Source organism: Erigeron canadensis, chromosome 5, assembly GCF_010389155.1.
Source record: "Erigeron canadensis isolate Cc75 chromosome 5, C_canadensis_v1, whole genome shotgun sequence".
In the NCBI taxonomy this organism is placed as follows: Eukaryota; Viridiplantae; Streptophyta; class Magnoliopsida; order Asterales; family Asteraceae; genus Erigeron; species Erigeron canadensis.
The window spans coordinates 44398842-44424722 of record NC_057765.1 but is presented as its reverse complement, the minus strand read 5'-3'; the positions used below and the strand labels follow the sequence as shown (position 1 = coordinate 44424722).

General features: G+C 31.6%; 1 protein-coding gene and 1 pseudogene across 11 annotated transcripts in view; both read left to right on the top strand.

Annotated features, from left to right (window-relative positions):
* The window catches only part of LOC122599226 (elongation factor 1-alpha-like), a 66715-nt gene extending 42962 nt beyond the window's left edge, over positions 1 to 23753 (top strand). For 3 of the 11 annotated variants that reach the window (XM_043771700.1, XM_043771702.1, XM_043771699.1), the window contains exons 5-8: positions 20934 to 20981; positions 21084 to 21134; positions 21936 to 22416; positions 22513 to 23753. In XM_043771700.1, the coding sequence (XP_043627635.1) occupies positions 20934 to 20981; positions 21084 to 21134; positions 21936 to 22416; positions 22513 to 23361 (1429 nt within the window). In that variant the 3' untranslated portion in view covers positions 23362 to 23753. Of the gene's footprint in view, positions 1 to 20032; positions 20232 to 20586; positions 20653 to 20749; positions 20828 to 20930; positions 20982 to 21083; positions 21135 to 21935; positions 22417 to 22512 lie in introns of those variants that run through there. The other 8 variants (XM_043771694.1, XM_043771698.1, XM_043771697.1 and 5 more) reach the window with 8 other exon arrangements.
* LOC122599230 lies at positions 9489 to 14610 on the top strand (annotated as a pseudogene).
* Positions 23754 to 25881: the final 2128 nt, after the last annotated feature.

The window sequence follows — 25881 nt, the reverse complement described above, 5'->3', positions numbered from 1 at the left end:
GCCACCAAGTGTTGGAGTAAATATGCTAAGTGTGGGTATGAATGCATTGCCCTCTCAAAGTTGTTGTGAGGGGGTATTTATAAGCCTCCCACGAAGGGTTTCATGAGATGGGCCGAAATGTCTAGAAGTTGGGCCTAACGGTCGACTTAAGGACAACCTCCGACAGGAGGTCGTTATCGTTGTGGAAATCGTTGGCTTGGAGACGCGAGCACGAGTCGTGCGTGCCAGTGCACGTGATTCATCGTACTGTTTGTCGGCTAGGCTGTCGTAGGGTTCGAAGCCTGTTGCTAGTCTCGTTTCAGTCTCCGAACTGTCATTGTCGGAGAGTCCGGAGCCTATATGATGGTACGTCATCAAATGGTTCATGAACAATTTCACTTTAAATCCTTGTCGTCTTCTATAACCACAGAAAAACACTTGACATAAAATAAGTTTCTTACCATCGTAATTATTTATCTCCTATATAAGAGGTAGTACATGAAGATTAAAATCATTAATCAACATGCATTGTCTTCAAATAAAATCCATTAATCATCAAGTAGTAGAGGATTAGTTAGAGAGATGAAGCGTAACTGTAAATTGGGGTCAAGTTTGCTTAAATTGATTTTTTGTGGACGAGATTCTTGGTACAAAGTGTAAAAAGATGTGGTGAATTTGATTTCAATAAAACTGGGGGGATAAAGTATTTGTGTGTATGTGAAAGATATATCAGGCAACTTACACGCGAGTTGTATTCAGTATCATTAGGCCTATCCTTATAGGAACTCACTTCTAACTCACGTCTAATACTATTCATCAGTTTCTCTCTCTTCTAGACACCCCCAAGATGCACCCCTCCTTATAACCCTCATTTCTTTCCGACTTCTAACACTATTCATCTATTATTATATCACACATATATAAAAGAAAAAGAAGAGAAGGTTTATATAAAAACAAGAATGGCTGCGTCTAAATTTAGAAGTAACCTTCCAGACGCGTCCCTAGACGCCGCTGTGTCTATTGCGTCTTAAGCCTTGGCTGCGTCGAAAGCGTAGAAGACGCGGGCTAGAAGCCCTATAAGTAGCGGCCTTAGTGTTTGGGAGGTGGTGTTTGTTTGACAATATTTTTTACTTTTATAAAAAACAAAAGAAAAAGAAGCAGAAAGTATTTGTTTGACAATAAAGAAGTCGTGGTTAATTTCAAGATTTTGGTGATCACAGTGAAGTTGTATGTTGCCATTTATTAATTGAATTTGATTCATTCAAAGATTTGGACTCAATATTTGAGTGCGTATATTAATAAATTTAGTAATAAGGGTAAAAGAGTCATATTAATTTGTTAATAGTAGTAGAAGTAAAATTAGCAGTAAAAAAATCATCTGAAAGAAACCCATTTGTGTGTGCATACATAGCGATTAAATAGTACTCGTAACTAACAGAGGCGGAGGGAGTGGGGACTACGGTTTGTGGTCCTTGCCAACTAGCCCATGCTAACATACGTTTATAACTTGTACAGCTGTACAAAACCCCTTTGATCAGTTGATCTTACTCAATCTCAATTAGATTTAGATAAATGAACTAAAAGAAACGAACAGGCTCCATATCCTATCATTCCTCATCTTTTATTAACATGTATATAAGACCCGTCCAATAAACGGGTAGTCTCAAAATATATTAATAAAAGCTAAAAAATTAGAATTCAAATATATTAAATATAGGGTTATTTACTAAAATGGTACCTGGACTATCCACCATATTACTAGTTTCATACCTATAACCTTAAAATTACTCTCATCATACCCCAACTTATCAATTTTTCACTCGGACGATACCTGACTTGACGGGCGTCAGTTTGGCCGTTAAGTTGGAGTATGACTACCGTAAATTTTAAAGTTTTAGGTATGAAACCAGTAATATGGTGGATAGTCCAAATATCATTTATGTAATTATTATTATTATTATTATTATTATTATTGTTGTTGTTGTTGTTGTTGTTGGTTTTTTTTTTTTTTTTTAATTACACAAAGTACATTTATATTTTTTTTAAATATTTATATTTATTTTATAAAAGAATTCTTTATTTTTATAAAAAAATTATTATAAATATTTATTTTTTTTACTAAAAACTTTAATATTTCAAAAACTATTATTTATAAAAAAAAAATTTTAATAAAATAATATTTTCTTTTCTAAAAGATCATTTTTAGTACAAAGTTTTTATTTTTATAAAAAATATTTGTCAATCTTCTTTTTTAAAGGGTGAACCGGAAAGAATATCATAATTTCTTGTATTGCATTAGTACCTGTACAACTACTATGTAAGGTTTGAATCAGCTCAAAACATATTTAATCAACTCCATGTGGTGGTATCCATTCAAGACTTCACGTTCATTTATCAATGCTTTACATGAAATTAATGTACTGCTTCCGATTTACTTATTTTTTTTAAATAAAAAATAAATAAATATGAAATAAATAATATCATCATGGATCTATAATTTGATTGATTAATAGTTTTTAATAAAAAAAACTAAATATTTACAATATTTTTTATAAAAATAAAGTATTTTTTTATAAAATAAAAGTATATATTTACAAAAAAATATCAATGTACTTTTTAAAATTATTTATTCCTAAATAATACTTTGTGTAATTAAAACAACAACAACAACAACCATAATAATAATAATAATAATAATAATAATAATAATAATAATAATAATAATAATAGTAAAAACATCACTTTCATTAGAAATTAATAGGATTTACAAGAAATTTTAATAATAATAATATAATAATAATAATAATAATAATAATAATAATAATAATAATAATAATAATAATTGTTAATTACATAAATGACACCTGGACTATCCACCATATTACTGGTTTCATACCTATAACCTTAAAACTACTCTCATCATACCCCAACTTATCAATTTTTCACTCGGACGATACCTGACTTGACGGGCGTTAGTTTGGCCGTTAAGTTGGGGTATGACTAGCGTAAATTTTAAAGTTTTAGGTATGAAACCAGTAATATGGTGGATAGTCCAGATATCATTTATGTAATTATTATTATTATTATTATTGTTGTTGTTGTTGTTGTTGTTGTTTTTTGTAATTACACAAAGTACATTTATATTTTTTTTAAATATTTATATTTATTTTATAAAAGAATACTTTATTTTTATAAAAAAATTATTATAAATATTTATTTTTTTTACTAAAAACTTTAATATTTCAAAAACTATTATTTATAAAAAAAAATTAGAAAATAATATTTTCTTTTCTAAAAGATCATTTTTAGTACAAAGTTTTTATTTTTATAAAAAATATTTGTCAATCTTCTTTTTTAAAGGGTGAACCGGAAAGAATATCATAATTTCTTGTATTGCATTAGTACCTGTACAACTACTATGTAAGGTTTGAATTAGCTCAAAACAGATTTAATCAACTTCATGTGGTGGTATCCATTCAAGACTTCACGTTCATTTATCAATGCTTTACATGAAATCAATATACTGCTTCCGATTTACTTATTTTTTTAAAATAAAAAATAAATAAATATGAAATAAATAATATCATCATGGATCTATAATTTGATTGATTAATAGTTTTTAACAAAAAAAAACTAAATATTTACAATATTTTTTATAAAAATAAAGTATTTTTTTATAAAATAAAAGTATATATTTACAAAAATATATCAATGTACTTTTTAAAATTATTTATTCCTAAATAATACTTTGTGTAATTAAAACAACAACAACAACAACAACCATCATAATAATAATAATAATAATAATAATAATAATAATAATAATAATAGTAATAATAATAATAATAGTAAAAACATCACTTTCATTAGAAATTAATAGGATTTACAAGAAATTATAATAATAATATAATAATAATAATAATAATAATAATAATAATTGTTAATTACATAAATGACACCTGGACTATCCACTATATTACCGGTTTCATACCTAAAACTTTAAAATTTACCGTAGTCATACCCCAACTTAACGGTCAAACTGACGCCCGTCAGGTCAGGTATCGTCCGTGTGAAGAATTGATAAGTTGGGGTATGATGAGAGTAATTTTAAAGTTATAGGTATGAAATCAGTAATATGGTGGATAGTCCAGGTACCATTTCAGTAAATAACCCTTAAATATATATACCAAAATCAACTTTGAAATTTGCTAACTGAATAGCCATCCCATCGGTCAAAATACTCCAAAAATTATCTGCCCAAAAAAGAAACATACGAAAATAACCCCATATAAATATTGATTTCAGTTTACCCCCTTTTTTTCAACTCAAGTTAAATAAAAAATTTATAGTTTTTTATATTCTAAAAGTGTAAACTATATAAAAGTATAATTAATTATTTTTAAATTGGGTTAAGTGTAAATTGGTGATAAAAAATCAAAAAGTGTAAGTTAATTATTTTAGATTGGGGTTAAAGTGTAAATTAGTGATGTAGAACCAAAAAGTGTAAAATTAATTTAGATTAATATTAAAAAATCAGAGAATTAATAAGAATAGAGGACTAGACTCAAGGATGTGGATTAGGGGTATTAAGTGTACCCCTAACCCCATCTTTTAATTATATTATAGATATATAATTTTATATAAAGAAAGAAAAAAACTACTTAGTGTCACTTTTTGTGAATTTTGAGCTTATGTACGAAGGAGGTTATTATATATATATATATATATATAGGCAAGCTTTATTTTTACCTAAGTAAAAAGACTGCTTTTATTTTCAATCTAAATGGTTGAAAAGATCCTTCAACAATGGCAGAACTTGAAAATTTATTTGGGGGGGTCAATTTATACTAGCTTTATAAACTAAAAAATACACGTATATTGATGTCACACCAAAGCTGCTCTTCTATTGTGTAAAGTACGTAATAAAAATCTACATCAATAAATCAAATGAATGAAGGAAGGATGCAACGAACTACATAGATATAGTAATTTATTTGGACAAAAATAAATCACATATATGAAAAAATTATTAGAAACCGTAAACCAAAAGAATCAAATCTCAAATCCAAATAAAACGATAAACAAATTTGCTTTTCAATTGAGATATATAAATAAAAGAATAACAGTAATGGTAACAATAAAAAATAAATACTAGTAGTATAAGTAAAAAAAGAAGATAAGTATGAACTCTTATAATGCTTATATGATTTGAAGACAAATGGATGCAGGTGATGTATTAAATTTTAGTGATAACAATTAGAGTAGATTGTTATTTCCACAGCTAGTTACTCTGCTCCTCAATTTCTTTCTTTGAGTTTTGGAGAAATGCAAGGGTCATTTGTAAACATTTTGTTTTATACCCACAATATTTACATTAATGGCTCAAAGTTTTGGAGGGGTCAGAACCCCCCTTGCCCCTTAATAGTTCCGTCTATGTCCTTCAACCTTTACATGAGATAAAATTCATGACCTCTCTCCAGAGCACCGATTATTTACCACTAATCCAATCATGATATTTTATAGAATCTTTATATTTATGATGCGTCTATTAGTTTATTTATTATTAAAAAAAATTAAAATATATAGCATGAAGGTTTGCAAATTAGAATTATAACTTTATAAGTTTACAAGTATATCAGCAATATTTTATAAAAAAGAAAATTTATTTTTAGAAGGGTTGAAAAATATATAATATTTTCGTTTAGCATCCTTAAAATATTTCCACACACATTATATTAATGATTAGGTTATACCATCAATCTTTTATCTTTTATAATATTCTTAACCTTTTACATCAATTATCAACACTACTCGACACCTCCACGACCAACAGTCTCATCCACCACCACACCGTCGCCGCCACAAGTCCACAACAACCGCCGCGATTACCATCATCTTTCAACTATAAAATTAAAGGCACTTAATATATTAGAAAACTATGCATCAAAATCCTATTAATGGTTTTAGAAAGTTCAGGGAGTAATTAATCGTATATTCTATAGTTTAACTTTTATTTATTTATGTGACACAATCTATTATGTTTAGATTAATGTGTTTTTTTTTCCTTTCATGTTTAAAATTATAGTTGATGAATATTGCAAAAACATGACTTTTTTCTGATAAAATAATATCACATTTAAATTATATTAAAGAGTTCTTAATTGAAGTTGTCGATCAATGCTCTATTTTAATGATTTCAAGTTAAGAGAACTCCCACCTTATTAGATTTTTATACCTTATTTTGTTTTTTGTTTTTTTTAATTATATCTATTTATGACATCATCTATTCTTTAGTTTGGTGTGACCGACTTAAGTTCGATCCCTCCTCCAACCTCTCCTAAATCCTATTTTAAAGAGAATTGCTTCCCGCTCATTTTCATAACCGCTTCTTCACGCACAAACTGCGTGTTTCATTTTCTCTCACTTCTCCACACACACTTTCTTTTCCTCTCTCTCTCTCTCTCTCAAACTCATACTATCTATCATCACTGAGAAGGAAATTCTCCGGCCTGATTCCGTGAAAATTCTGGTGCGTTGCTGAAACTAATAACGCTTTCAAATTGAAATAGTTATATGTTGTTCGAAATCGGTTAATTATCGGAAATCGGATGTGATTTTCATTTTGAATCGATCAAATTTTATACGATTAGCTTCATTTCAGTTATATTTGATGAGGTCACTTTTTTTTTTTTTAACAAATGTGAATAAACTTATACTTATCGATGTGATTTTCATTGAGAATCGATCATATAATATCCGCTCGATTTTATACTTAAGCGTATCGTAACCGATTTCGAACATATTATATATGAATTTCACTTAATTCATACTTACATTATTAGTGTTTGTTGTTCGAATTTCAATTCCGAAAGTTAATCCGATGTGATTTTGATTGCGAATCGATCGATTAGCTAGTTATTTGAATAAGTAATTTTTTTTTAAATAAATGTGAATAAATTCATACTTATTTATGAGTTTTAGCCGTCAGTAACTTATATCCGATCAAATTACAGTTCACTTGCCGTTACTTATGTTAAGTCACTTTTTATATGAATTTCACTTAATTCATACTTACATTATTAGTGTTTGTTGTTCGAATTTTGATTCCGAAAGTTAATCGGATGTGTTTTTGATTGCGAATCGATCGGTTAGCAATTTATAGTTGAATAAGTCAAAAATTTTCAAACAAATGTGAATAAATTCATACTTATTTATGAGTTTTAGCCGTCGGTAACTTTTATTCACTTGCCGTTACTTATATTAAGTCACTTTTTATATGAATTTCACTTAATTCATACTTACATTATTAGTGTTTGTTGTTCGAAAGTTACGAGTGTTAATCGTGAAATTGATTATAAGTTAGGGGGATTTATTTAATCTTATTATGATCCTTTTGTTGCACTTTAACTTAGATGCTATGTACTGATTGTATGTAATAATAATTCCTGTTTTTTTGATTTGTGAAGGAAAGTAATGGAGGACTATAACTATAAGAGGAGCAAAACTGTTGTTTACCAGTTGGATAAGGGAAGTGAGTTTAGAAAAAAGTTCGTTAGACCGGGCTACATGGAAGTTAGGAAATCTAGGTTCCAAAAACCAGATACCGAAAGGTTGCTCAAGGCTCAGGAGGTCACCATAATGCAACTTGCAATAGAGAAGAAGCATCTACAGTTTTATTGTAGGAATGATAACGCCTATATACACGCTATCTCGAGGAATCTTCACGGGGGTAAGGAGTTTTGTGCTCCAAGGGAGTTGTATAATAAGGAGAAACAAAAACAAGAGCTTAAACAGAGTACTCCTAAGAAGGCAGGTAAAAAAAGCCGGAAGAAGAAGAAGAAGAAGGCAACTGTCCAAGGGAGGGTGCAAGTTATCTATGGTTCTGTACCACTAGGTGAAAACTTTGAGTTGAGGTATTCAAAACCACTTTGGGAGAGAATGAATAACCTTGACCGTAAGAGTGTGATTGATGCATTCAACAACGTGTATGCCAAGCTTGAAATTCCACAGGAGAGTGAGGCTGAAGATCTGAAGCTTCAAACAGATGTACAACTGTTAGTATCATTGATATCCGAATCATTGCGGAATAGGTGGGTCGCATCGAAGTTTGAAAAAGTCCTTGAAAAGAGCGGAAAAGTAAAAGATATGCTAAAGGAGCTTGCAGACGCTCATTTCGACAAGTGGCGACATTATACCAAACTGAGTAGAAAGTCATACGGTAAGAAAGAGTTGATGCTAGAAGAGAATAAAGAACTATGGAAGAAGAAATGTATCGAACTTCTATGGAAGTATCATAAGGAATGTGACATTGCATGTGAGAAATTACTCTCATTGAAGTGTCTGTATATGGCAGAAGATTTTGATCAAGAGGGTAAAGCTACTTTTTTCTACGGAGTTAAAGAGGGCAGAGATAGTGCAGTTGGTGGAAGTGTCAACAAATCGAAGATTGGAAAAAAGAGGAAGATGGGGAGGAGAAGGTAGGAGTACAGTTCCTGGAAGATTCAAGAATTTGCAGATGGGAGAAAAGAGCAAGAGGATAACAAAGACTAGGTGGTGCTATAGATATGTGTTGACTGCAAACAATATTATTGGTAGAGACCATTAAATGCATGAATAAAGCATATATGTTTCGATTTAGGTGGTAATAATTGAGTATTAAATAAACACAAGCCCATTGTGTTGTTTTGGGTTTTTGTGTCTTATTCTCACATATACATACAACATACAATATTATGTATGAATATTAAATACAATATACTTTTGTTTCTTTCTCACATTTGTCCCCCTTCTCGCTCTAGACCACCGTTCTTGTTTCTCTCTCTAAAACCTCTCACCATCTATCAGCTTTCTTGAAATTTACATTTGGCAATTATATTTTCTTGATGGGTGTTGCCAATTAGAGGTTTTTAGATATAAAAAACCTCATCAGGTTTGCAAGTATTTTTAATTGGATTTTTTTATTGCAATATTGATTTGGGGATTTTGATGTGTTTGTTTTGCCCCTTTTTGATTTAAGTTATTTTTTATTATTCTAGGGTTCTTGAGTTAAGTTGAAAGGTTAATTATTTATGCTTATTAGAATTGGGCGTTAAGATTCATTAATGTTTGTAATTGAGTGCTTTTTTTTATTTATGTGAATTAGTCATGATTTTGAGGATCGTTTAGGGGTGTAATTCTTGATCTATAGGGGATTTGTTTGAAGTTTTTTTGTTGTTAATAAAAAAGATAGTTTTTTGGGATGAAAAGTTTGAATCTTTAGTGTGTTTGGTTGTTTTTTTAGTTTAGTTTAGAGTGTGTTTGATGATTGGTTCTGTTGGGATTTGTGAGATGAATCGTAGAGTTCGAAGAAAGTGTACGCAAGGAACCCAAAAGTTGGATTTGCCAAATCAACTTGAAACCGAGGATGCAGATATTGGAAACTGAATGCAGATGGATTTGTTGATTGGACTAGATTGCCCAATGATACTGTAATTCAGCTTTTCACTCATTTGAACTATCGTGATCGGGCTAATTTTTCATCAGCTTGCAAAAGCTGGAGATCACTTGGATCATCTTCGTGTTTATGGAATTTTTATCAATGTTGTGGTCATTGGACACTATAATTCTGGGAAGTCAACCACAGGTCACTTGCTCTACAAGCTTGGTGAAGTAAAAGAGGATGTGATTGAAAGAAACCTGGGATCACTATTGACTTTTTTTTTTGTCAAAGTTTGAGACCACTCGCTATGTCTGCACTTCACTGATGCTGAGCATCGTGACTATATCAAGAACATGATCACTAGAACCTCCCTGGCTGACTGTACCGTTCTCATCATTGATGCGACCTTACCTGCTTTTGAATATGGAATGACCATTGGACAGACTCGTGAACACATTATGCTTGCATTTACACTTGGTGTCAAGCAAATCATTTGCTGCTGCAACAAGGTACTTGTTTTTTTCTTCGTTCCTTTTATGCATTTGAGGATAGTTGTAGTTGATTTCATTAATGAGCACTGACTCTGTTATTTTTCTCTTTTACAGATGGATGCTACCATACCCAAATACTCAAAAACTAGATTTAATATAATTGTGAAAAATTGACTCTTTACTTTTGGAAGGTTGGATACGACGCTGATAACATCTTGTTTGTCCCAATTTCTGGTTTTGAGAGCGAGAACATGACTGAGAGGTCACCTAACTTTCAATGGTACACTGGTCCAACTCTACTTGAAGCCATTGACCAGATCAATGAGCCAAAAAGACCATCTGACAAGCCTCTCTGCCTTCCCCTTCATGATGTCTATAAGATTGGTTGGATTGGAACTGTGCCAGTGGGACGTATTGCCACTGGTGTTATCAAGCCAGGTATGGAGGTCACTTTTGGCCCATTTGGTTTGACAACTGAAGTCAAATCTGTACAGGCGCACAACAAAACACTGCCTGAGGCATTGTCAGGAGACTTTTTTGGTTTCAATGTTCAGAATGTTGCCACGAAGGATATTAAGCATGGGTATGTTGCTTCAAACTCTAAGGATGACCCTGCAAAGGGTACTGCTAGTTTTACATCTCACCTCATCGTCATGAATCACCCGGGTCAAATTAAAAAAGGGTAGCACCATTGCTATGTTGCCATACTTCTCACATTGCTGTTAAGTTTGCTGAACTGTTTACCAAGATTCACCGGAGGACTTTTGAGGAGCTTGAGTCGGAACCCCTAGTTCTTGAAAAATGGTGACTCTGGAATGGTGAAGATGGTTCCAATAAAGCCGCTGATGGTTGAGACTTTCTCTGAGTATCCTCCATTGGGTCGGTTTATTGTGACTTTGTGAGGTACGTGAGGCACACTTTTTGTTTAATTAAAATGGTTTATCCGATATAGTACAATCTATGTGAGGAATTAATTAAAATGGTTTTAATTAAAATTGTTTGCATCTTCCTTAATGTATATATCATACTTTTTGCAGATTTCAGCAGATATAGTACAATCTTCCAATTCGTTAAATTCATCTTTTCAAGAATCTGGCTTGAAGAAGCTGCTATAGACCATAGATCAAAGGATCGTAATTTGTTAAACTCAAGAACCGCTTCATGAAGAAGGCTATATGGACGCTAAATTTGAGATTCAGTAAGTTATTATACTCAAAAAGTAGATCTTGATTAGGATGATGGATTTTAACTTTACTCTTAAAGATAATAGAGAAGATTAATTATAGGAATGGTGAACTTTGTAGTTTAAAGATCTGGCAATTAGTATTGCAAATCATGTTTACTGTTTGATATTTACTTGCGAATTATTTTGTTTATATGTATATGTATATTATATATATGTACATTGTGATATGAGTCTATTTTGTTATGTAGGTAAAAAACGCATTGTAGAACTGTTGGGGATTTTATGTTGAAGATGATGAGATAGGATACCTTGCGAATTTGAAAACGTTAGGGTTGATGCTACAAGATAGGATGCATAACTGCATAAGGTACATCTTCGATTGTAGCTAACTCGGTGGTTCCTTCTTTTTTTTTTGTGCTGATAAATATTTTTATGGAAATAATTTTATGAAATTGGGTTTGATATGTATTACAACCATTATTGTCCTCTTTAGACCTCACAATGTTACTCATTGAGCATGTATAAAATGGCCCATTTGGTTGATGGTTGCATTTTCTCTTCATGGCTATTGTGTGTTATATATTGAAAAAGATTGATGATTTATGTCTTCATGGTTGCTAGTTCATGTTTTAAGCCAATCACGTGTATCTGATTTTCCTTGCAGGTCCATTCTGCTGCGACAATACTGGATAAAAAGTTGAAAACAACTTAGATTTCTTAAGGTGTTGACAAATAATATTTTTGGATTTATATTTCAACAAAGTAACCATTTACCCTGTCATTCCAATTGCTTCAGTCCTTCATATATGGTAGTTGCATGTTTAGTTTTACATTGAAACTCAAAAGTATTACATTTAAACTCAAGTCTATGCGTAAATTTGTTGAAAGAGTTAAGTGGTGATTCTACAACTAGCTTCAGGGGCAGATTGACATCATTGCCAAAAAGTCCAATTGGTGTGTTGGAGGTTACATGTTTTGGCAACATGGTTACTATATAATCGATACCAAACTATAACTTTGATGGTATTTATTCCAAACTATAGATTTGGTATGTTTGTACATTTAGTGAAAATGAGAATACCTTTGTCAAGGTAATCAATTAGCTACTCTAATATAATACTAAAACATTCTGCCAAGTAAAACGCTTTGCCAAATAAGAGGTAGCTTTTCTTTGTGCGTATGAACTTATTCCTGCAAATGATTTTTTCGAGGGTATATTTGGGTGATCTATTATTACTTTCTGTTTAGTTTGGAAAACATTATCATAGATTACAAATAATGATAATATTGAAGGATAGGGGATTCCTCTTAGTTTTGAGACCATTAGCATATTCGGTTTAGCTTTGAAACCATTAGCATAGACTACTCTTAGTTTTAATTGATTACTTTTTTTTGTTTGTTTGCTGGAAAAGGGGATTACTACAGCTGGTCTTTCGATGAAAGCATATGAGGTACACTACACAAATGCCGATTTTGTTTCTCACTTAAATCTATAATTTTATTACTTGTGGTAAATGAGAATTCGACATTTTACTTATACTCTTGGTCAAAAAATAGCATCTTCATGGTTATCAAATATCACTTATATGTTGTTCTATGATAAAGTAAGATGCATTCATGTTTTTGCAGAGACAAAAGAGTGTTCTGAAGGTGTATTCTCTTCCAGGAAAGCTTGCTGATTAAAATTGCATATAAGGGCTCAATGATAATTGGATTGCACTACAAAGCATTTGGTAAGTAGAAAAATAGTCAGTTTGATGGGCTAAAATTAATGATTTTTGACATGTTAACAGGTTGGTTGATGGTTTTTACGCAAAGGTTCTTTGGGGTGTCTTTAGCGTGTATAAAAATTGTACCATCCATACCCAAACACCCCCCCCCCCCCCCCCCCCCCCCAACCCCCTCTTCTTTTTTATGTACTGCATGCCTTCTGGCCACAAAATGTGCTCGGGCCGATTTCGAAGACTGGGAAATGAAAAAAGAAGAGGTAAGAGTGCTTTGTTGTTGTTTTTACATCGAGATACTTAGATGTGGCAAATTGAACATGTTAGGAATGTTAGGTAACTGGTTGAGGTTAAAAAGGGGTGAAGTTTTTGTACTGAGGTCGTGTTTGTTTCACCCGAATCACGTTTTTGTCCAATTTTTATAATTGTTTTAAATATTAATTTTGTCAAATTTGATTAGAAAAGTTATACTCTTTATATAATAATCTTATTAACAGGATGAAATGATTGTAGATTTTTTTGAGAGTTATTTTAACTAAGTTAAGATTGAGGCCATCTTCGTAATGTTTTTCTCTATTGTTCTTTGCTTAATGCTTATTCAGTAGATGGAAATTGTGAGAATGCTGAAGAGATGTTAACAAATATGAAAGCAGCAAGGTTAGTTCCAAACAAGGTGTTTGTTTCATATGCCCACGGTTTGAAACCAGTGACGCCTGTCACATTAAAGTTTCGGTTTTTTGAAGTGTAATGTTGTTTTGTGCAAACCCCCTTTTAACACGTATGATAGTAATTGTCACTTCTATGTTAAGAAGTATGGTTATTAACCGTTATGATAGTAATTGGTAAGGCAAGTTGTGAGTCAAGTTTTAATAGCTAAAAAAAGTGTTCAGGCTCAAAGATAGGTGGCTCAAAACTTGGATACCGCAGAAAAATATTCAAAGATAGGTGACTCAAATTGTAGAGGCGGCTTAAGGAAATCACACATCATTATAAATATTAGTACCCTCTAAAGAAGATGATGCAACTAACATGATATGGAGACACTTTAGGACTTGATTTTTCCTGGTGATGACTTGATGTATATAGGAGTAGAAAGCTAAAAGTTACTGACTCAATATGATTAATTTGCATTGTTGTCACAAGTCATAACTAAGTAAGTAATGTTGTTTTGAATGTTTGAAGATGGTAGAGTTAGAACTTAGATGTACAGAATGAGGAACTAAAGAGTTAGGTTCCCTTTTATTGCTTGTTACTTGTGATCGAAGTCATTGCTGGAGACAAAGTAATGCTAGAATTGTACCCCTTTTTTTAAAATAAAATTTCATATTCAATTAGCCATTAATAAAATGCGTAATTATACAGTGTAACCAAGTTGCTTGCATACATTGTTTTAAGTATTTTATATAGTTCCTGGCATTCTTATGAAATCCTAAAATTTGACCCGTTTTTAACCAAACTTTGTATTTTAAATTCGTATTATTTGCACACGGGATCAATGGCCATCATATGTAAAAGAAGTTATTCTATAAATAACCTAATGGTTAACTTCCAATTTATTTATTTTTTATGGTTTTCTTGCTTGTGCAGCCCAAGGCTGGAGATGCCGCTATTCGCCAAGAGCAAGAAATAAACTATGAGAAATTTTGCATCATAAATTTTGCTTTAGTTTTATCAAAAACCTGTAGCACGAATATTACGACTAAATACGGCTAATTGTATAAATTTTGGCTCAATACGACTAATTGTATAAATTTCCTATTGTCAACCCGTGGTTATAAGGCTGTATATAATTAAGACAACTATTTTTTTAAAGACATATTTTAAGTTGTTTATTAAGGTTATATTTCCAAACATATCCTGTGTTTTTACACGGGTTCTACATCTAGTGTACACTTATAACTTAATCTAAAGCCGAATGTAGTTAAAAGTAGATATGTTTCTATATCATTGCCAGAACTTACAGTAAGCAGTTCATGTTATGCTGATTCAGATATGGCCATTCAACTCTTCCAGTGAAGGTGTACTCTGTAAAAGATGATAAGATTATAACGTAGCCTTATAATCTTTTAAATCTTTTAGTAAGGAGATGTTTTATTAATAAAGTTGGTTGTTCTAAAATTTGTAAAAAAAAAAAACTTTTACTGAAAGTTCACAGGTGAAAGACTATATCATAGTACCATTTCTTTTACTTCCGAGTGTATGAAGAGTGACTATATCCTGTTGCCCACATTCAACAACCAAGTGACTGAATCTGTATTGACATTGGGACATGTTTGTTGTTTTAGATGATCAGTTGTGGTTTTTGCAGAGCCAAAATAACTGGAACTTTGGCGACCTTTATTGTGTCGTGATTATGAATAACCCATTAAAGCTCAAATTGAAGCTTCCTTAATCGGGATCTGGTCACAAGATTTCTGTGTAACTTAATTAGTTAACGATAGTTTTATCCGAAGCGAAAATTAATCTGTCAAAGAGGTATGGTTAAAAATCTGAGGACATCATACCTTATTGTTTGTTAATAATTGTCACATATCGGAAATTCTTATGTCCAAGTCATCATAGAACTTCTTGAATCTGACATCAACGGTGGTCATTTCAGCAAGTTGTGACAATGTAACTTCATAGGCTTCTGAAAATGAAGATATGATCATCACCTAAGGTCCTCTTGGGGGATTCTGGGGGAAAGTATGTTTGCTTGAAGATCAGAGATCGAATTTCAATTCCTCATGGTTTTGGACATTTACCTTTTTGGACGCGTGCAGTATATGTTATCGCACTTTTAGTCTCCAGGGTGCCTTCGGATTCCAACATCTAGCATATTGTTCGCTTAGATGTCACTCTTATGGTTAGAACCATAAGTCAACTAACATGCCATTTCTTAGAAAAAATTGTTATAACAGATTTTTCCTGGGAACAATACCACATTTTGTAAGTATATTGATTAATCGTTACTAAGAAAATTAACAAGAAATCATCAAATGAACGGTTAATAGACATGGACATGTGTTAGATTATTTATTTTTTTCGGGAACATTTTGTTTTCTTTTATACGTATGTAATTTCACTTTTTAACCTTTTGTTTTTCTATAATTTTTATTTTCTACATATATCTTTTTATGAACTTTTTGATACCTTTTCTTTAATATATTTTTTGTTTTATGGGTTTTTTAAACATTTTTGCCCATGTTATTTTTGAAAGTAAATATGAATATGTGTTTTGGGTTTTTTTGGAACATTTTTTTCTTATAATTTTTTTTTAGTTTTCTAACTTTTTGTCCTCTATAATGATTTTTTCTTTTTTTTACTAAATATGTGCTAGAATTTTATTTATTTTTTTGAAACATTTTGTTTTCTTTTATAATTTTTTTAGTTTTCTAACTTTTTATCTTCTATAATGTTTTTTTTTTTAATATGTTTTGATAATGTAGTTAGGGTCTTACCCTTAAATAAACAATTTTTTTTTTGTCTGTTGGTTTTTGGAAGGTTTTTAAACATTATGTTTTAAAAAAAAATTAACAAGCGAATAAACAGATTTATGTTATTGTGTGAGATTGTTTAAATAAATTGTAAAAAAAGGAAAGGGTTAATTTCATTACATACCTATAGGATATACAACTTTATCAAATTTCACCCCGATATTTTTTTTAATCATTACATCCTCTGAAGGTGACTTTTTGCTACATTACATACCCCTCTGACTAAAAGCCGTTAATGTGGCTCCGTTACCCCTCTGAGGGTAATTTTGTCATTTCAACCAAATTCCTTACTATTCTCTATTCATCATCGTTAACATGAACCCAGATATTATGTTTCTTTTTCTTTCTTCCATTGCTATACTAAAACTTAATTCCAAATTTATCAACAAAACCCAATTTGAAAATCAAATATTCTTCATCAACACTTAAAACTCAAATTGTACATGATAATAATAATAATATATTAATAACATATTTATATTTATCAATATCTTAAATTCATCACTAAACATAAAAATCAAAAACATTTAATAATAACTATAATATTAATAATAACAGTGAACATATCAAAAATTTTTTAGCTTGCGGCTGTGTGATCGAAGGATAGAACCAAGAAATTAAAAAAAAACTCAAATCCCACATAGGCCTTCTTGGGAGACGTACATCACTAAAAAACAAAGGCATAAAGCCTTTTGGATATCATCGATCGCAATCTAGATCTGTTTTTAGGACTCTTGAAGTATTCTAGATCTGTTTTTTTTTTAATGAGTTTCCTACCTATGTATTGTAACCACTATTTAGTTTCTATCACACTCTTTTCTTTTAAGTTTTTAATTAATATATTGAAAAGAGTCCCATTCAAATTTTCTATATATGAAAAAAACATGTCAACACATAGTTATTTAAAATTAAACGTTTGAACATTCAATGCAATTACAATTAAATAATGCATTTGTTTTAACATACCACTTGAAGCTCCTCAACATGGGGCCAAATTTACTAGCTTACAATCTTACACAGTGATATACTAGATTTTAGACTCGTATCAAATACACGGGTTTACTTTGTTATAAATATTTATAAAGTAAGTAAGTAACTGCTCAGTGCCGCTTCCCGCGAGTTTTTAAGCCCCAATACCTCGACGGTGTATGGGGAAGGTTAAGATGTAGACAGACCTTATCAAAGTAAAATTATATGCAAGTTAAAAAATCTTATTAAATAAAAGTAAAATGGTCAAAAAATAATGTTGAAAGATGTTAAAAATGTAATTAAAAATAAAGTCATGCAATAGTTTGAACATTAGAAGCATATAATTTTTTTCATTTTTTGCAACACTTCTTTGTAGACGATATTCGTTATAGTGTTTTTTGTCTTCGCATCTTTGTCGCATAAATAAAATTTATATTCTAATCCTAAACTAACAACACACTTATACAAATAATAAAATTAGAATAAAATTAACGTTGTTTATATAGTTTAATTTATTTATTAGAATTCTAAACTAATAACAAAATAATCATAATCATCATAATATAAATGAGATCTGAATTTGTATCTAATACGGATAATAGATATTACAAACTTATTTACAAACTTCATTTGGATAACTATTGCTCAATTGTATTTTGTATACATATTCCTTCGGAAACCATATATTCGTGAATGGATATTAGAAGCTTATTTTAAAGATTCATTAATTATTAGATAACTATTGATCAATTGTATTTTGTATACATATCCATTCGTAAGTATATTCGTGAATTGTAAATTAAAATTATTGTAATTAGAATTATGACATCATCAATGTTTAATTTGATAAAATCGAGAGTTTTAATTGGTTAATAATTTATTAGATCAGTTGTTTTTTAGTATATATATAAAGATGTTTAGTTTTTTCCCATTTACATATATGGAATAGTTAGTGTAATAGACCTAGTGTGTCTTGACTTGCGATTGTCTGTCTTCAATCATCTTGTAATTTGTACTCTTACTTTTGTGTTATTTAATAAATTCCATTAAAAAAAGTGTATAGTTTTAGGACTTCAACACGTGAAAACAGCTTTGTCGTATGTGAATATGAATTATAGCCGAGAAGTGGGCCGTGAGTTGCTGGGCTAAATCATGGGATTGATGGTTCCACTATAGAAAATAAAAGAAATCTGGGCTGGTGGGCTTCGGCCGGAATGGATTATGGCTACACAGAATGGTAAAATACATTGGCAAATTATGTTTGGTAGAATTTAATAACTTGCAACACAACAAAACATTAGAATTACAACTTCAACCTTCACTTTCCTCCTTAAAATTGTCATTCTTTGAAAAAACGTTAGTTTTTGTTCAAGTCAATGTCTTCATTAAAGTCAAATGCATCTTATCTTTTTTTTCTTTTTATCATTTCTGATGTGATCGATTTATTCATGGTCCTATAAAAAACATGAATAACGACAGATTTATTAGTATTATATATACAATAAAATTGTGTGTAGAAATATGAATGTAAAAGTTGAGTTAGTATTACTAGTAAGTATTAAGATTAGAATGTATAGCTGTGTACAACGGTTTGAGAATTAATAATTGTATAAAGAAACTAGAGTTAGTAATTGTATAAAGAAATTAGAGAATATCAGGCCGTGCGTGACCTTCTAAAATTGATGTTTTTAATAAATGTTTAAGGTATTTTTAAAACATATTTAGATAGACGGTGAAGAAAAAACATATTTTAGTCGAAAAATTTTCAATGTTCGTGTATAAATCTGTTTTTAAAAAAAATATATTTCAATCGAAAAATTTTCAATGTTCGTGTATAAATCTGTTTTTTTTTTCTTATAAGAAATGTATTACCCATCAAGAAGTATTTATTTTAAAGATATATAGGTTATCTTTATTATTTTTCATAATTTATATTAACTTTATTATATTTACGCCCGTGTCAGATACACAGATTGCTTATAACATTTTTAAGATGGCATTATACAAATTTAAATGTGAAAAATGTAAGTAAAAAAAAGGTAATTGGATAGAAACCTCCCGATCTTATGTACCATTTGGTACCCACTAATCCCCCAGTCAGACTAGTGTCTAGGTGATTCTCAACCACTTAATAATCCACTGATTATCTAAAGTGTTGCCTTCGACAAGACTCGAACCTAAGACTTTCCCTTGAAAGTGGCCACTGGGCTATAACCCAATAGTTAAGTGAAAACAAATTTAAAGGAATATACTTTTAGAATATTGAATACGTATATTTTTTGAAATACTTTTTTAGTCAATAGTTCATGGGAAGGGATTCCCGCAAGTTTCCTAACATAGCTAGTCATGTTAGAGAGATCCGAACCTTTAAACTAAATTTAAGAGTCAAAATTTATATATGATTGTTGAATTTTGACCCTTTAACATAATCCAACTTAACCCTTTAATTTAATTTAACTTGACCCTTCAAATTAAAAAGAAATCCCTTCTCATATTTCACATGTTATAACTTTTTAATTATTTATTAAATTGACCTTTAATTTTTAAATTTTATATGATACAAAACACAATAAATATAATGTTTATCAGAATAATACGTGTCTCGTTAACTCTTTACTTTTAAAGAGGGTTTTTTTTTGCCTCCAAACTCATAAAAACCCCTTTATTACCAAACATAATTTTCACGAAATGGTGTAATTTTCCTTCTTTTAAAATTAGAGATCCCAATCTTTATATTAAAATCAAAATCAAAAATAAAAAAAGCCCTATCCTTTATTAATTTAATTATTTTTCGAATCCCCCCAAACACCACCAATCGTTGTTGTTGTTAGAGGTATAATTAATTACTCAAATAACAGTTGTCGTCGGGTTTAAACCCCCTCCCATGGATGAAGTAAAAGCAGCAGCTGCTCCATCCGAGGGTTTTGATTCTGCTGCCCCAGATTTCCATATGACAAAAGATTCATCGGCTCCAACTATTCAACACAAGTAATAATTTGTCTCTTTCTTTGTTTTTGTAGCTGTAGTAACTGTAAATATCCTCTCCCCTTATAAAACCTTGGCCAAATTGCTGTCTGTGTTTTTCACCAAATACTGTTTTATTTAATGATGCAATTAGTACAATTTTCCGAAAGTAAGATACTGATCGACTATAGATAATCGCTTTGATCATAATTGTATCCGGTTTTCTCAATGGTATAGTGAGCATGTAAAGATTTTTCTTTTCTGAAAGACTGCATACAAAAAGTATAGTGTAATAATTTGTTTGTTTTTGTATACCAGTTTACAACAAATTGTTCCACGTATAATAATTTTCTCTGGTTGACAAATTGATTGATTGTAGCAGGAGGAAAAGGAAATCCAAGGATTCGGGTGAACTAGAAGCTAAAGCGTCTCACTTTGACAAAAAGTAATAATTCTTCTCTTTGTTTGTTTGTTTTTGTATTTCAGTTTATAATAACACCCCTGAATTGTTCCTAGTTTAACAAGTTGATTGATTGTTGCAGGAAGAGAAAATCCACACAGGGTTGTTCACCCAAGGATTCGGGTGAACTAATAGCTAAAGTGGCTCAGTTTGACAAAAAGTAATAATTTTTCTCTTTGAATGTTTGTTTGTTTATGTATTTCAGCTCCCCAAAATTGTTCCTGGTATAATTTTTCTATCATTAATAAATTGGTTGATTGTAGCAGGAAGGAAGAATCCATACTGAAAGCTAAAGCGGCTCAGTTTGACAACAAGTAATAATTTTTCTTTTTGTTTTTGTATTTCAGTTTGCAATAACACCCCCAAAATTGTTCGTGGTATAAATTTTCTATCATTAACAAATTGGTTGGTTGTAGCAGGAAGGAAGAATCCATACTGAAAGCTAAAGCGGCTCAGTTTGACAAAAAGTAATAATTTTTTGTTTTTTTTGTTTTTGTATTTCAGTTTACAATAACACTCCCAAACTGTTCGTATAAGTTTTCTATCGTTAACAAATTGGTTGATTGTAGTAGGAAGGAAAAATCCATACGGGGTTGACCCAAGGATTCGGATGAACTGAGGTGGTTCTTTGGAGTAGGGCTACCATAGAGCCGAGCTTTTTTCGAGTAACTCGAGCTCGACTCGATCGAGTCGAGCTATTATCGAGCTCGAGCCCTAAAATCAAGCTCAAAATAATTATCGAGTCGGGCTCGAGCTTTACATAGCTCGACTCAAATACTTATCGAGCTTTCAATATATTATGTATTTATTGTATATGTAATACTTGAATAGTCAAGTTCTGTCGAGCTTTTCGAGCAATTAGAGTTCCGAACTGAGTTCGAGCAATACTTATTGACATAACAAGTCAAGCGCGAGCCTTTTTCGAGCTTTTCAAGCCGAAATCGAGCCATATTTTAACTATAACGAATCGAGCTCGAGCCTGCATACTGAAAGCTCGTCGAGCTATCAAGCTCGGATCGGCTCGATAACACCCCTACTTTGGAGTACTGGGTTGGTTGGGACTACAGAGTATAGGAGTAACACTAGACTAATGGCTACACATAGGATTAGAATGAAACGTGGACTTTGATGTGAAAGTTTCTAAATAGTTGACTCGTCTTTCTGCTTTTGACGGAATTTTGTTGTTGTTGCTGCTGTAGTGTTAGTTTCTCTTGTATAATACTTTCTAAGTACGTCTATCTGACATTGAATTTTGTTCATAACATTAGCCAGTCAGATTTCAAATTAACTATGGATGAAGAAAAGACTCGTATCAACATTGTGGTCATTGGACACTATAATTCTGGGAAGTCAACGACCACAGGTCACTTGCTCTACAAGCTCGGTGAAATAGACAAGTTAGTGATTGAAAGGTATGAGAAAGAGGCTGCTGAGATGGACAAAAGCTCATTCAAATATGCTTGGGTGTTGGACAAGCTCAAGGAAGAGCGTAAACGTGGGATCACTATTGACATTTCTTTGTCAAAGGTTGAGACCACTCGCTATATATGCACTGTCACTGATGCCCCTGGGCATCGTGACTATATTAAGAACATGATCACTGGAACCTCCCCGGCTGACTGCGCGATTCTCATTATTGACGCTACTTTTCCTGCTTATGAATATGGAATGACCCTTGGACAGACACGTGATCACACTTTGCTTGCATTTACACTTGGTGTCAAGCAGATGATTTGCTGCTGCAACAAGGTACTATTTTTTTCTCTTCTTTCCTTTTATGCATCTGAAGATAGTTGTAGCTTATTTCATTAATGATATCTGGCTTCGTTATTTGCTGTTTTACAGATGGATGCTACTTCACCCAAATACTCGCAATCTAGGTTCCATTATATTGTCAAACAATTGACTCCCTTCTTTTGGAAAGTTGGATATAACTCTGATAACATCTCGTTTGTCCCAATTTCTGGTTTTGAGGGCGAGAACATGACCGAGAGGTCACCTAACCTTCAGTGGTACACGGGTCCAACTCTACTTGAAGCCATTAACCAGATCAATGAGCCAAAAAGACCATCTGACAAGCCTCTTCGCCTTCCCGTACTTGATGTCTATAAGATTGGTGGCATTGGAACTGTGCCAGTGGGACGTGTTGCAACTGGTGTGATCAAGCCAGGTATGGAGGTCACTTTTGGCCCAATTGATTTGACAACTGAAGTCAAATCTGTACAGTTTCACAACAAAGAACTGCCTGAGGCATTGCCAGGAGACTTTGTTGGTTTCAACGTTCAGAATGTTGCTGCTAAGGATCTTAAGCGTGGGTATGTTGCTTCAAACTCTAAGGATGACCCTGCAAAGTGTGCTGCTAGTTTTACATCTCATGTAATCGTCATGAACCACCCTGGTAAAATTAAAAAAGGGTATGCACCATTGCTATGTTGCCATACTTCTCACACTGCTGTTAAGTTTGCTGAACTTTTGACCAAGATTGACCGGAGGACTTTTGAGGAGCTTGAGGCGGAACCCAAGTTCTTAAAAAATGGTGATGCTGGAATGGTGAAGATGGTTCCAATAAAGCCGCTGGTGGTTGAGACTTTCTCCGAGTATCCTCCATTGGGTCGGTTTGTTGTAAGGGACGTGAGGCAGACTGTTGCTGTGGGCGTGATCAAGAGCGTGGATAAGAGGGATGCAACTGGGTGAATGGTCATATGAATAATTTGAAACTTAGTTGTGACAACAATTTTCTTCAGATGTTTAGTACTTCTTGGTTGGTCTTGTGGGCATGGTACGATGGTGGTTCTGAAATTCTTTCGGGACCATACTTGGGTGCTTGATTGGCGGAGGCATTGTTTTTGGTACCTTCATGACTTCATGTTTATTCTAGGTATGACAACTATTGACAAGTTAATGTCTAGTCTTTTGTTTCCTTCATTTTGGGGAGTGTTATATTCACCACAGGAGTCTGTGTTCTTTGTGAAACGTTTACAGCCTTTGTGGTAGACCACAGGAGGCTGTTTCTTTTCCAAATCTTTGTACAAAACCAAAGCATCGCAAATTCATATTCACAAATACCATATTTATCATTTACTGTATATACAAATCTTGATCACATTACACCCAAGTAGTACTTCCCTTTTTCCATTCCAAGGTAGTTTCTTGAATTTGCAAACTTTTATCTTAAAGTTTCTTTCTGTTTTGGAAATCCCAACAAGTTCTTGGATTGTTTTTAAGGTTGACCTTTTTTTTTGAAGATCAATATATATTAGAAATCCAAACTTTATTATATGGGGAAGAGAATATGAGGCTGTTAGGCACCCAAGTTGGGTGAAAAACCCCTCACATACCTTTTTTTAAAAGGTAAAAATCATGAGGGGCCATGTATTTATTTAAATTATTAAAATATTAGTATGTGAGGGGTTTTTCATCCAAGTTGGATGCATAACAACCTCATACTCACTTTTCCCTTATTATATTGTAGGCATATATTTATATTTATCTGTTGATTTTATATCAGTTTTTTTTTTAATTCTTGGACGGATTTCACGATTTTGGTTTGTTTGAAGAGTAGTATATATCATATTGTATGCAGGGTAAGGTTTATGGGAGAATTATTCAAATGTAAACATAAATATATGAAATACATCTTAATCCATTCATATGTGGATGAATTTCTTCACATGTATGATTCACATATGATCATCAAGTTATAATTTAAAAAAATTCACATATGATCATCAAGTTATAATTTAAAAAAATTCACATATGATCATCAAGTTATAATTTAAAAGTTTTTGTGGTTTTTCCAATTCAATTAATTATCAAATGAATCTTTTCCGTTATATGCATGTATATCTATAATTGTATATTTAGTGTTATAGACAGAAATGGATAATAATTATAATCCATATCCTAAAAATGCTGCACCATATCCAGCCCTAGCAGATTATCCACAATGCCCACCTCCTAGTTCATTTTCATATCCATCTCCTTTTCAGGTTATCCTCAATACCCACCTCCAAATTCAACTCCTTTTTCGCCATATGGCTCGTATCAACCGTAACCGCCACATCCCACTCAGCCAGAGTATGTTATCCTTCTCCACAACGTTATCCCGGTCCCACCTTTCTTTACTTTTTTTCATTGATAAATATTTAATTTAAGTGTTAAGTATAATCATAACAGTATTCTAAAAGCTTATTGTTGGTAAACTGTAAAGTTGGATAATTCATTAGTTTGATCAAAATGAGATACGTAAAATATGGTTAAAATACATAAGTGAAAATGATTATTAACTTAATATCATAAGTTAAAAGCCAAAGTAAACATGAATCTAACTTAGTGATTGGGTCTTTAGATATAAATCCACACACACAAAAAAATACAAATCATTCAAGCAAACACAAAACTTCCATTGTAATCTATGTCGCTCCTACTTCTCAACATAATATTAGTTAGACAAATGACAAAAATATACTAACATAATATTAGTTAGATCAAAATATCAAATGTTAATGACACGAACGCTACATTGAAAAAAATTGCAAAAAATGTATTTAGGAAAAACAATTATTTTATATTAATGTTATTAGCAAAAAACACATCAAGTAGAAGTGTAGAACTAAGAAAACAAATACGAAAATCATTAACTCCAAAATTATGAACCACATGACTGATATAATAAATAATTATCTTTAACGAACTCATAATAGGAAATTGATAGCAAAAAATTATATATTCGTAGTAGATTATAAGTAGAAAAAGAAGTCCACGAAAAGAATATCACAAGTTCAAAACGTATAGTCTACATAATTCAATCACAGAATCATAGGATTATGCCAATAATAACAACTAAAATAGTGCAAACTTAAAATTTTCACTAATATTTATGAAAAATTGTTTCAGTATTTAATTTATGAGTGTTTCTATACTCTAGTTGAGATAAGAAATTTAATGGGGCTAAGATTACGAGGGCATCTAATATTTATACGGAGGGCATCTTATGTAATTACTTAAATTTACATGATAAAATGTCCACTACATGCTCTATAAAACTATAAGCTTGCATTTGTATCGGGGGCATTACCCCCCACTCCAAGCAAGGTACATCCGCCCCTGATCCAATTACTACAAAGGTTTATATGAACCGAGTCACCCCCAAGCTCCAAATCTCCAATAATATATCAGAAGATACCATGAACAAGAAATTACATATGAATTTTA